We start from the raw sequence: 12,473 nt of genomic DNA, 5'->3' as shown, positions 1-12,473 counted from the left end.
AAGAATGGGACTAATTGGATTGCTCTTTCAAAGAGCCGGCACAAGCACGATGGACTGAATGGCCTCCTCCTGTGCTATACCTACTATGACTATGACTAAATCCTCACAGCACTTTAATAGTGGAGGGGTGGACAATGAGCAGGAAAAGGAGGAATGGAGGTAGGCGTGAATGAGACTGAAGGCACAGTTAAAGAGAATTTTTTTTGAAAGAAGGTTTTCGAAGGCAGGGAGATTCTCAGCAAAGTGGTTCATGGGGAGAATACCGGAGAGCTGGAGCATGTAGTGAAGTGGAGGGAATAGGGAATAAACATTAACCCAGGGAGGGTGCAGGCTAGGGCTTAGAGCCATAGAAGAATTAGGTGGAGTCTTGGAGGGATTTGAAAATAAAGTTGGAGGATCTTGAAGCTGATTTGCTGGGGCACAGGAAGCTGGTGGAGCTAGGGAAGGATGAGTGTGATGAGCATGCGGCACTTTGTGCAGAAAAGGTCTCAGATCACAGAGTTCTGAGATGTCTAAAGTTTGTGATGGGTGGAGATGAGGAGGGTGGTGAGAAGAAGATTTAAAAAGTCAGTCCTCAAGGTGATGGAGCCATGGATTAGGGTTTCAGCAGTTTCAGAAAGGGAATGATAGTGTGTAATTGGACAAATGTCCCTGAACTGGAGGAAGGTGGTCCTGATAGGCATAACGGTGGTAGGATAAAAAAAACTCAGTTCAGGATTGAACAGAACACCAAAGGTGGACAACAGGATTCGGTTTGAGTGAGTAGCCAGGAGACTGATGGAACTGGAATGAGAGGCATATAGGTGCTGGCAGGAACCAACAAAGGTGGCTTCAATGGTGTTGATGTTGAGCTGAAGGAAATTTTAACTAATTCAACTTTGACACCCAATTCAGAAGCGATCCCACTCTAAACTCTGCTCACTTACCATTGTCTCCATCCCTCTCCCACCTGCTCAGACTGTGAAACCTTGGTGTTCTCTTTGACCCAGTACTGAGCTTCAAATCCCATATCCTATCCATCATCAATGCATCATCATTGCAATATTGTAACGGAGTTGAGTGAATTTATAATGAAGCAGAATACAGAAAAATCTGTTAACTTTCTAACTGCTTACTTCCATCTCCATTCCAATTCCTCTGGTTCCAGTTCCATTCAGAAATATTGAAAAAAAATCAGTATTGCAAGCATTTCAACAAAAAAAATACAATGCCTATCACCCTTTAAAAGCTCTATCTCACGTGGAGCTTCCTACGCATCCATTCAAAATAGACTTTGAAGGCAAGAACTACAATCTTAGTACAAAAGCTGAGAAATTGCTCCAAGTATTTAAATAATTTTACATGCATTCTGGGCTCTTAATGAGGCCATAGCATAAAAATGCATCCAAGTACTGGAGCATACAAAATACAGCTAACTGGAAAATCACAGTAGAAGGATTCAGGTGCAAATCATCTGTAAGGCCTGCTTGCCCAATGTTTCTGACCTCCCCCCATCTGTGCATACACAGCTGATTGAAAAATCTATCCTAAAATCTCTATTTGGTTGAAAAGGTTGATTCAAGATTGTCAGTTTAAAGATAGCCTGTCATAATCCATGCAATCGTAAGTGTTGCTACCATTTTGGAACTGTCTTTGGTAAGTAAATTACTATAAACAGTTGCAATTTTGGAAATCCTTTCCTTATCTCTGTCAGTCAAAGTATTCCTGTAAAATACAGGAGTCTTCACCGACATGAAGTCACTGGACTGGATCTGGATCATATTCCTATTATCCATTCAACTCATCTTCCGATGGAAAAGTTCATAGAAAAAAGGGAGCCAACATAATTTTGACAACAACATTGAGGATGTGCACTCTGGATTTAACTTTCAATTTTAGGGAAGTGGAGTATTGCAATGGTTTTAATCTTAGTGTTGTTACAAAAAGGATGTTCGTCAAATACAGTTTGTTTACAATTTGCTTCCAAGTGGTTGGCCATGTAGCAGTTTAGTAGCAAGTCACAACAGCCCTCCCTTGTTTGCCAAGTATGACCTTGTTACCTCATACATCTTTTGTACTCAAATGCAAGCCAGAGTCTAGAGTCATCTTTTGCCAAGCCTAAAACAAGGCAGAGGTGAGATTGTGGCTCGAGTTCTGAAGTTTAATTAGCCGTTGATGAAAATTCATCAAAAATTGTATCCTCAAAATTAATGAAAGGTAAGTGGAAAATTGCACTATTATTTCAAAAAGTAGACTTTTAAGGGTACACCCTGAAATGCTAGTCTTGGCATGCAGCCTCGCTCGATGGGAACTCAAATTATATTTGATTTAAACTCCTGCAAATTATGGCATCATCAGAACTATTCGATGAGTTTTATAGATCACTGTCAGGTGTCAAATACTCAGTCTTGTATGAACAAAATGTTGTTGTTGCTCTCCAAAACCCTTCTCTTTACTGCACAGATTCTACTTTTATAATACAACTGGTTATAGCCACAAAAGCCGATCTAATGAAACCAGCTAGTGAGAGTTACGAAGATAAAACTAAATGTATATATGTCTGTGTGTGTGTATATATATATATATATATATATATATAGGAAGGGAGAGTAGAGAAGTTACAGACTACTTCATTTTATATTTTAATAAAGCCTCTTTCTATTGAAGAGTTATTTTTAAGTCCTAGTACCGAACAATATTTGTATTTTTGTGTAGAACTTTAAATGGACCAGCAGCTTTTTCATCTGTTGCCTTTTTCACAAAAGTACTCATTTATTATCCCTTCTCTTCATTGAAGTGTAAATGGAGTATTAACTGACCTCTCCCAAAAGAAATCAAGACAATTATGCAAATTATGGACAGCCCTAATTGTCATGGTTACTGATATCACGCTGAACATTTTACGAGACTCTGCCCGAAACAGTATTAAAATATTATAGTTGGTAAACACTGTAATGTCAAATTTCAGATACCATTCATAAACTATGTGTAGTTTATGGCAAATATGAATTCCTTCATTAAATTAGGGCCTTATCACCCACATGAAACCATTCACAACTCTGTATGTATTTTTTAGCTTGGTGCAAATGCAATGCTGTAATTGTCCAAGGATCTAAACATATGTACAGAGAATTATTATAAACCCCTGAAGAAGGAATGGGAAAAAATAGGCAGCGTTCCCACTGCAGATCATTACTGCTAGAAAGTGTGCGCGTGCGTGCGTGTGTGTGTGTGTGTGTGTGTGTGTTGGGGGGGGGGGGGTGGAGAACAGATCAGTCTTGGCTGTGATGCCCCCCATTCCCCTCCCTGGACAGGTAGCCTTCAACATTCACTGTTTAGTTTTAATTGTTTTGAATAACCACTTGAGTGAGGTACAGGAGAGCTACCAGTACCTGTGAGATCAATTCCTAGCCTAAGTCAGCAGCACCTTCAGACTAGAAGTCAATTCAAAGGTAAAGAATTATTTTGAAAATACAGTAAAATACACAGTGATATTCTTACATATTAATCATAGCTCCCATAAGTTATGGGCAGAATAGGTTTACACCAAAATGAATGAAGATTAAATTAACAGATTAATTTCTTGTAAAATTAGAAGTAGTCGTGCAGTGCCAATGTGATATTGTGATTGGCTGGTGATTACAAGATTTATAAAGTACTGTGAGCTTCTTCACAGACTGAAATCAAATATTTTCCATTGGGTAGTACACTAACAACTTGAAAAGCATGGCGGATTATAGCCCCAGGAAGACACTTTTATCATTTTTATAATATTGAAAGTGGGATATCTCAGACAACATGAACATAGGCAATAGTGAAATCATGAACGATAAAAGCATCTATGACTGACCCTGTTTACACAAAGTAAATACCTAACAGCACTGTGGGAGACCCTTCACCACACGGACTGCAGCGGTTCAAGAAGGCGGCTCACCACCACCTTCTCAAGGGCAATTAGGGATGGGCAATAAATACCGGCCTTGCTAGCGACGCCCACATCTCATGAACGAATAAAAAAAATAATGTTTATTCATTAAATTGATTAATTCTAATCAGCAGTTTTTAAAAACATCAATGGGTTGAAATTGCACTGCGATGTTAGCAATGAACGTTGAGACATTCATTCAAAATTTCTCTGCCCATTATTTTAAATGGGTTAATACCTTTCCTAAAATAACAGACAGAGGCACTTCATAAGAATGCATTAGTTACTCATAATCCATGGCACATCTTAATCTAAAAGATTATAATCCATTTACGTGCCTTAATCGATAGTTTGGTGTCAAAACTGTTGTTGGCGTTTGATAAAATAACTTAGATGTTGGATTAATTCTGAAAATTCTCCCATGTCTGACATACAAATGAAGTCAGAAATCCAAATGACTAACATCAGCCACAAATGAGGCCTGTTGCTCAGTTCAGTAACTAGTCTGTGATTTGTCGGCAGATTGTAAACACTAGCAACCAATTCTGCATTAACCAATTTTTAATTACTAGCTTCATTTTTCCAATTAGGTCAAATTCCCTGATCTTACAACAAACAGCACATGAACCATCCTCTGTCACTGTATTAGCCTATCCAGTTAATAGCTGTTAAAACACCAAGACCAATTAACAGCTTGTGTCAACATGTTTCACTTCACCTATATAGTATGTCACTGAAACTGTCTTTTTTTTAAATATAAAAAACACAAGAGCCTGGAATTTACTGTTGGTGATATTAGTGAATGGATGCTCAATGCAATTAGATGACATTCCTCTGTCCACTATTTTAGTGGAACTTTAGCCCATTTATTTTAAATGGGTTAATGCTTATGCTACAATAGCAGACAAAGGAATTTTATGTGAATGCATTAAGTTTTTATCCACAAATATCAGCAAAGCAAATTTCAAGGCTTAGGTTTTAATCATGGTCCATTAAAGGTCATAATTTAAAAAAGAGTATGCTGACAGATTAGGGATTTGCTTTCAAATATGGCCGACAATATTTATTTTGCCTTTTTTGCTATTATTCTCTTGCTTTGAATCTTCCAGTGTTACATATCCTTCCTTGATTGACCACGTTCCCAGTCAGCCAGTTTCAATTACACTAGGAGGTATGGCTTGGTTGACTCGCCATCCAATTTCCCCCTCCTTGCTCACTTCCTCCAAGACCACCTCATCTCTGCTCGCCACCTCCCCCAAATGTAGAGATAAGGCACTCTTTCTAAACCCCATTTATCCCATGTTGGTTCTTCATTGCTGTCAACATTTCAGGTACAAGCAGGGTTGAGGTGTCTTTGATGCTGTTTTCTTTTATGATGACCATTTAAAATGCCTTTCCGTAACAACTGAATAGAGTGTGTGTTGGGGCAGTGTTGAGCCAGCCTTGTTAGCAGTTCTTTACTTTGAGTTAGAAGGGTCAATATTCTGAAAGTGTGCTGCTGGCAGACAAGGCCCCATGCTGCCTCACATGTATGCATCAGCCTTAAATTGCTCTATTACACTTAGTGGACTTGAATGCAATCAACTAAAATCGGCATTTGAAGAAAATGGATTTGGAATGACAAGCTCCATCTGAGCTGGAGTTCTTCAACTGCTGCTAAATCTCACCTGAAACTTAAAAAGAATATTCTCCCCGTTAAAATCTCCCACGTGCAGGTATCTTTCTGCCAACCCGCTGCCAATGTCACTCAAATCTCCCATTTGGAAGTGAAGACGAGCAAGCTGAGGCCCTCTCTCTGTCCCTTGCTGCTTGATAATATATTAAGGTAGATTTTACAAATTTGTACTCCCCATGCAGAGTTTCATGTGCCAGTAGAGTTGCCAACCCTCCAGGATTGTCCTGGAGTCTACAGGAATTAAAGATTAATCTTCTGCAGCAAGCAACTTAGGAGAAAAATCATAGGAGCAATACAAAAATTGTTTTTTTTTCATTTGCTTTGAACACTTTTGTTTATTAGTTATAAAAATATTGGAGATGGGAATAAAGGCTGCATGACCTGAACTGAGAATTTGCTATTTGAGAATTGATGGTATGAACTCATCTTTTATTATCCCTTGGCACAGCGTGTTGGAGCATCAATGCACCACGCACCATCCCACAATTCCGCCCATTCCAGTTAAAACATTGAAAAAAAACTTACACTTGATCCGTTTGCTATGATACTCACAGCTTCTGATTTTGGAGGTACTGGGGGAGGGCTTGGCACTCTGGACTCTCCCATTTGTAACACAGCCAAATGTGACGAAATAACAGGATCCTCGTGTGAGGATGCCGAAGAATGAGAGTAGAAAGAGATGGAACTCTGTTGTGTTTTATTCTCACTTTCTGTCAATACGCCACAGGAATCCTTCGAATTATCTGGTATTTGATTGGTCCACAGCTCCTCATAGGGAATCTCAGGCTGCTCCTGAGTCCTAAAATAAGTTTCCGTCCAATCTGGTGTCACGTACTCTCTGTCCACGTCAACCATCTCCGGTGGAGTCAATAAATCATGCGGCATGAGCTGCTGCTCCCCAATAGAATCCCTACAACTCTGAAAGGTAACCTCCCCGTTGCTATGCAATACAGCGCCGCTGAAAGCACATGTGGACAGCCTTTGAAATGACTGAGTTAGTTCGTCTCGGGCGTAATTCAGTGAATTAGTTGTATATCCCTGCAAACAAACCCTGATTCTCCTTGGACTAGTGCAGTCATCAGTAAAGTCTGTTTTGACCTCTCGGACTGCCTTCGAGTACTCATCAGCGTTGAAGTGCTCCTGGCTAAACAAAGTTATTTCTTGCACTAACTTCTCATACAGAGGGTTACCCCGTATTAGTCCCTCAGGGAGCACGAACCTGGGCATGTCTGAGAGCAGCAAAAAGTGCAAAGGGATAATTTCATCCTTCCGAATGATGCAGCACAAGACTACAGTCTTTGATATAATACTGACAAGTTTATAGCGATGTCCTTCGCGGATGCAGTGAAGGTCATAGGAGTTGCGGGGTGGGCGAGAGGGAACGGTGACATTGACCGGCAACCGGACTTTTTCTATAATACTGCGGATGGTGTGTTCTCCTTCCTGCATTTGTAGCTCAAGGGGACTGCGAGTGCTGAACTTTCCCCGGCACTGGAAGGGAAGGCTAAGGCTCTCATTGGTCCTGTGGTTCATGCAGATAAGACATGGCATCTTGCCTTTGATCTGCTTGCTCAGAGTGCTCGTCTTGCCCAGTTTTCGCAATATTGTGTTGAAGCGGGATTTTTCTTTCACAGTCTTGGCACAGAGGATCTCAGCCTGACCCATCAGTGTCAGCTCATCACCAGCGTGCAGTGTGAAATTGTAAACCTCACTATCTTCACTGAATTCACCAGAGACCACCTGAAAGAAACGTGACAAATTTAGAACTGTTCAAATAGGCTGAATTAAACATTAATACATTTAATACAAAACACTAAATGTTGCAAAATAATTTAATACAAACAATAACCCATTATATATTTTTATTTTTTAATCATTGGGTGAATTTATTTTCCTGAAATTGAGGAATGCCAATATAGTAACACAGAGAATAAACCAGTTTTGCTTCATACACTGTCCCAACAATGGGCCTTAACCACTTCCAGGGGTGGTGTTTGCCTTGGAAGGGGCCTCATACAAAGGTTTAGTTTGGGGTCCCTACATTTTACTAGACAATGAGCAAAGGAGACTCTGATTCCATCAATCAACCATGCCATTGTGTAGGTTGGCACGGAGGCGTGTAACATATTGATATCAAATTCCTCTGCACAGCTTTTTAACCGAGTTAAAAGATATGAACTAATGCCCAGTTAAACTAGCAGAGAGAGAAATTTGACACTAACACATTAAGCGATGCATTCTGTACATTCCTCGATGGCTGTACAATATACTAGTCGATCTCCAATGGCGCTGCACACAGGACTCAAGACTAAGTGCTGTCTACAGGTCAAGCAGGGTTAGGGGGTGGGATATAATTGGACTGGGCCGAGGGAGGACTGCGATGTCAGAGGCCAGAAGAGAGCAAAAGGGGAAAAAGGGGAAAGGTAGAGTGGGGTTGGAGGGAAAGGTAGAGTGGGGGTTGGAGGTCGCTGAGAAAAGTAGAGGAAGGTTACAGTGAGGGCAAGGGGGAAGGTTTTTACTCATTCGTTCATGGGATGTGGGCGTTGCTGGCGAGGCCAGCATTTATTGCCCATCTCTAATTGCCCTCGAGAAGGTGGTGGTGAGCTGCCTTCTTGAACCGCTGCAGTCCGTGTGGTGAAGGTTCTCCCACAGTGCTGTTAGGAAGGGAGTTCCAGGAATTTGACCCAGTGACGATGAAGGAACTTCAATATATTTCCAAGGTAGAGAATGATTAGAGTTTTGGACAAGGGGAAAGGTAGAGCAGAGTTAGAGGCTGGGGGAGGGGGAAGGTACAGCAGAGTTAAGAGGTCTGTGGGAGAGAGAAGTTAAGGTAGAACATTATAAGACGACAGAGGAGAGTTAGAGGCCAAGGGAAGGTTGAAGGGAGTGAATCAAAGGATGTCGGAACGGGACTGATGTGTAAAGGAAGTGCTGCATTGCTGCAACCAGTGACACCAAGGAAACTGGGGGGGGGGGGGAGGGGGGCGCAGCGGGGGATCAGCCAGTGGTTCCGATTGAGAATAGGCCAGCGCATTCAGCAGGAAGTGGCAGGAAATGACAGGAAATGACAGCACAGCAGGAGCAACACTGGCTGGGCTCATGGCTGATCAGCCGACAGAGACAAGAACAATAATTTGGACGAGGAAAATGGGGAGAAGTGTTGGACTACAACGGGCTGGTATTTATACAGTTAAAGTATACATTAAAAAAAGTTCAATTTAAAAAAAAAATCTTATCTTGCAGACCAGAAATCCATCATGGCGGAGAGTCAGGGCAAGAAAAAGGAAGGTATCACCACCTGGTGGCCAGAGCATCCAGACTGAAACTAGCCTTTTTTTAGCCATACTCTCACGACAAAATTGCTCCCTTGTGTCACATACATCACTTGACAGACTTGTTCAACACTGAAAACACATAGTACAGTATCACTTATAGGAGTAACAGGTATTGTCAGTAGATAATATGGTTTTTCATAGGAAGAGGTAAGCACAGGAGTTTTAAATACATTTTGACATGGAATGCTGATTTTAACATAGTAGAGATACTTACGCACACCTTGGATTAAAATAATTTTCTTGTATCTATATTTTTCTTGGTGCAGCATGTCAGATTACTTAGGATTTTGCTTCCAGACAACAAAAAAAACAGGCCTTGTACTCAGCAAAAGAAGGTTCACGCCAAAGATAGGAAAAATATCCCAAGATTTCCATACATAAAAACAAAGCTGCAGAGCACCACTTGGGTCAACAGAAAGACGTTACATCTATATATTCAAGACAGGCGATGAAAGCAGCAGCTACCAGATCAGGTAACATAGACAAATCACCATGAGGAAATCACCAGCTGGCATCAGCTTCCAGGATTGCGACACAAGAGGAATCAGGCAGCCCACACAAGATTAGACCGTGTGCAAGCTTTCAATACTGCAGAATCTGAAGATACTCAAAGCTCAATTTGAAGACCCAGCTGTGGTAAGATTAGAGGCTATGGGGATACAGTAATTGTGTGAGCCTCTGTTCTTGCCATGGAGCCTTGCTAGAATTGAGTGCTGGTTGCAGAATGGATCCTTGAGTGTTATAAGGCTCCATACCGGACGCTGAGCCTTGCAAAAGAACCCCTCATGAGACTGACACAGGGACTCGATCCTGTGCGGGTTGCACAAGAACAATACCTGACAATAATGCAGTTTGTTTCCCCCTAGAAAAAGAAACACAAATTGCCAGCCTAGACATTACTGGGAACAGCATGATATCCAGAGAATATAAAATTGAATGGAATTTCGGTTCAGGTTCAGGCAATTAAATGCTGCTTGGAACATTTTCGCAATGTTCCTGCCAAGCCTCAGATGAGTCCACTTTCCACGCTCTACCCTATTACTGTTTAACAGTTCTACGATTTATAACCCCGTACAGTCTGAATCTGAAGTAGATTTTCCTATATGAAGGGCAGAAAAGGATTAAGATGAGCAGAGAGAATGGGAAAACATCAGCCGTAATGCTCCATTTTACAGTCTTAGTAAGTTTAATTTGATGAGTGAAATATCAGAGAGTTACCGTTTCACATTGTGCAAGGGATCAAGAGAATAGGGTTGCCAACCCTCCAGGATTGACCTGGAGTCTCCAGGAATTAAAGATTAATTTCCTGGACACTGCCATGAGCAAAAATCATGGGGGCATTAAAAAAAAATTGTATGTATTTTCCATTTTATTTGAACACTTTTGTTTCTTAGTCACAAAAATATTGCAGATGAGAAAAAAGGCTGTTTGATTGAGCAGGGCAGTTGGGTGTGAGAGGTAATGTGATGAAACCTCCAGGAATATGTCCAACCAATGCTGGCAACCCTACAAGGAAATGATATGACAAATTTTTCTGCAGCCCCTACAAGAGTAAATTTGGGGGTATCCCAAGATTTACTCATAAAGTCTGGTACACATTTTGTACCTTCATGCATTTTTATGTTCTCTAAATATAGGGGCAGAACTTAGGAAACATTTGATTTATTGCAAAGTGGGAAGAGACTCCTAAGTAACAGACCTCTGCCTCCCTAGTGATGTGGTATAGGATCTGGACTGAGTTAGTTATTTAAACTGTAAAATCCACAGTTTTATAGTAGAGGGTATATTCACAATTCTGCGTTCCCAGAGGAGAGCCGTGCTTGAAGAAAGAGCAGGTCAGAGAATCGGCGCAATGGTGTTATCTCCAAACTGCATTTTCTTTGGGCACAGCTTCCTGCCCTAAGCACGGGATCAGTGAATTTACCTTAGGTTTAAATCTGGATAGGGGAGAATCTACAGCCAGATAAGCTTCTGCTCTGAACAAAAATAGATCGTCTGGATTCATTTGCAGAATGAAAACTGTGTCTTTATTAAACAGTATAAGGCTGGATTCCTGTACAGCAACTGCATTCGAAAAACTAATGCCAACAAACTAAGTCATCTAGGTGCTACACAAGAGCTACAAACCTTCATAACAGTCTGGGAAAAGGGTAATTTACACTGGTTTGTCATTGTTTTAAAAAATGTACTCATCAGCACGAATTTTGTAAAGGTTGTCTATATTTTTTAATTTTAGAGCACTATTCATGCAATAATCCAAAGTTTTATTTTGCTTTACAATGTTCTGTTCCATTCTTTTGTTACTACAACAACTTGCATTTATATTGCGCCTTTAATGTAGTAAAATGTCCCAAGGCGCTTCACAGGAGTGTTATCAGACAAAATTTGATACCGAGCACATAAGGAGATGTTAGGACAGATGACCAAGAGCTTAGTCAAAGAGGTAGGTTTTAAGGAGCGTCTTAAAAGGGGAGAGAGAGAGCCGGAGAGGTTTAGGGAGGAAATTCCAGAGCTTGGGGCCGAGGCAGCTGAAGGCACAGCCATCAATGGTAGAGCAATGAAAATCGGGGACGTGCAAGAGGCCAGAATTGGAGGAGCGCAGAGATCTCGGAGGGTTGTAAGGTTGGAGGAGATTACAGAGGTAGGGAGGGGCGAGGCCACGCAGGAATTTGAAACAGGGATGAGAATTTTAAAATCGTGATGCTGCCGAACTGGGAGTAAATGTAAGTCGGTGAACGAGATTTGATGCGAGTTAGGATACGGGCCGCACAGTTTTGGATGAGCTCAAGTTTACGGAGGGTACAAGGTGGGAGGCCAACCAGGAGAGCACTGGAATAGTCGAATCTAGAGGTAACAAAGGCATGGACGAGGGTTTCAGCAGCAGATGAGCTGAAGCAGAGCCAGAGATGGGTGATGTTATGGAGGTGGAAGAAGGCGGTCTTGGTGATGGAGAGGATATGGGGTTGGAAGCTCAGCTCAGGGTCAAATAGGACTCCAAGGTTGCGAGCAGTCTGGTTCAGCCTCAGACAGCGGGATGGAGTTTGTGGTGGGGATTAAAGATAATGGCTTCGATCTTCCCAATATTTAATTGGAGGAAATTTATGCTCATCCAATACTGGAAGTCGGACAAGCAGCGTGACAAATCACAGGCGGTGGAGGGGTTGAGAGAGGTGATGGTGAGGGAGAGCTGAGTGTCGTCAGTGTACATGTGAAACCCAACATTCTGTTTTCCGATGGGGCCGAGGAGCAGCATGTAGATGAGAAATAGGAGGCGGCTGAGGACACATCCTTGAGGGACTCCAGAGGTAACAGTGCAAACAAATACACATACACAAGGGGGAATATATATATACGCACACAGAGCAGCACACACAGGAACATTAATATACACAGAGGAACATATATACACACACATACACACACACATAAGGATGCAAAGGGATCAGTGTGGTCCATCTGGCCAGGCCCAAAGTTTAAGGAATGCAGTTTGCAAATCTATTTCTCATATCCTTCAGTCACTTTGTCTACCAGATATTTATACAGGTCCCTTCTGAATTTG

At 41.5% G+C, this 12,473-nt stretch overlaps 1 protein-coding gene across 3 annotated transcripts in view; it reads right to left on the bottom strand.

Moving 5' to 3' along the window:
* gareml (GRB2 associated, regulator of MAPK1-like) overlaps positions 1-12,473 on the bottom strand; it is a 154,442-nt gene that overhangs the window by 31,034 nt on the left and 110,935 nt on the right. For 2 of the 3 annotated variants that reach the window (XM_067984432.1, XM_067984431.1), the window contains one exon: positions 6,132-7,319. In XM_067984432.1, the coding sequence (XP_067840533.1) occupies positions 6,132-7,319 (1,188 nt within the window). Of the gene's footprint in view, positions 1-6,104; positions 7,320-12,473 lie in introns of all 3 variants that reach the window. The other variant, XM_067984430.1, reaches the window with a different exon arrangement.

This window comes from Heptranchias perlo, chromosome 5 (assembly GCF_035084215.1).
Source record: "Heptranchias perlo isolate sHepPer1 chromosome 5, sHepPer1.hap1, whole genome shotgun sequence".
NCBI lineage: Eukaryota > Metazoa > Chordata > Chondrichthyes > Hexanchiformes > Hexanchidae > Heptranchias > Heptranchias perlo.
This window is presented reverse-complemented; position numbering and strand designations above follow the sequence as displayed.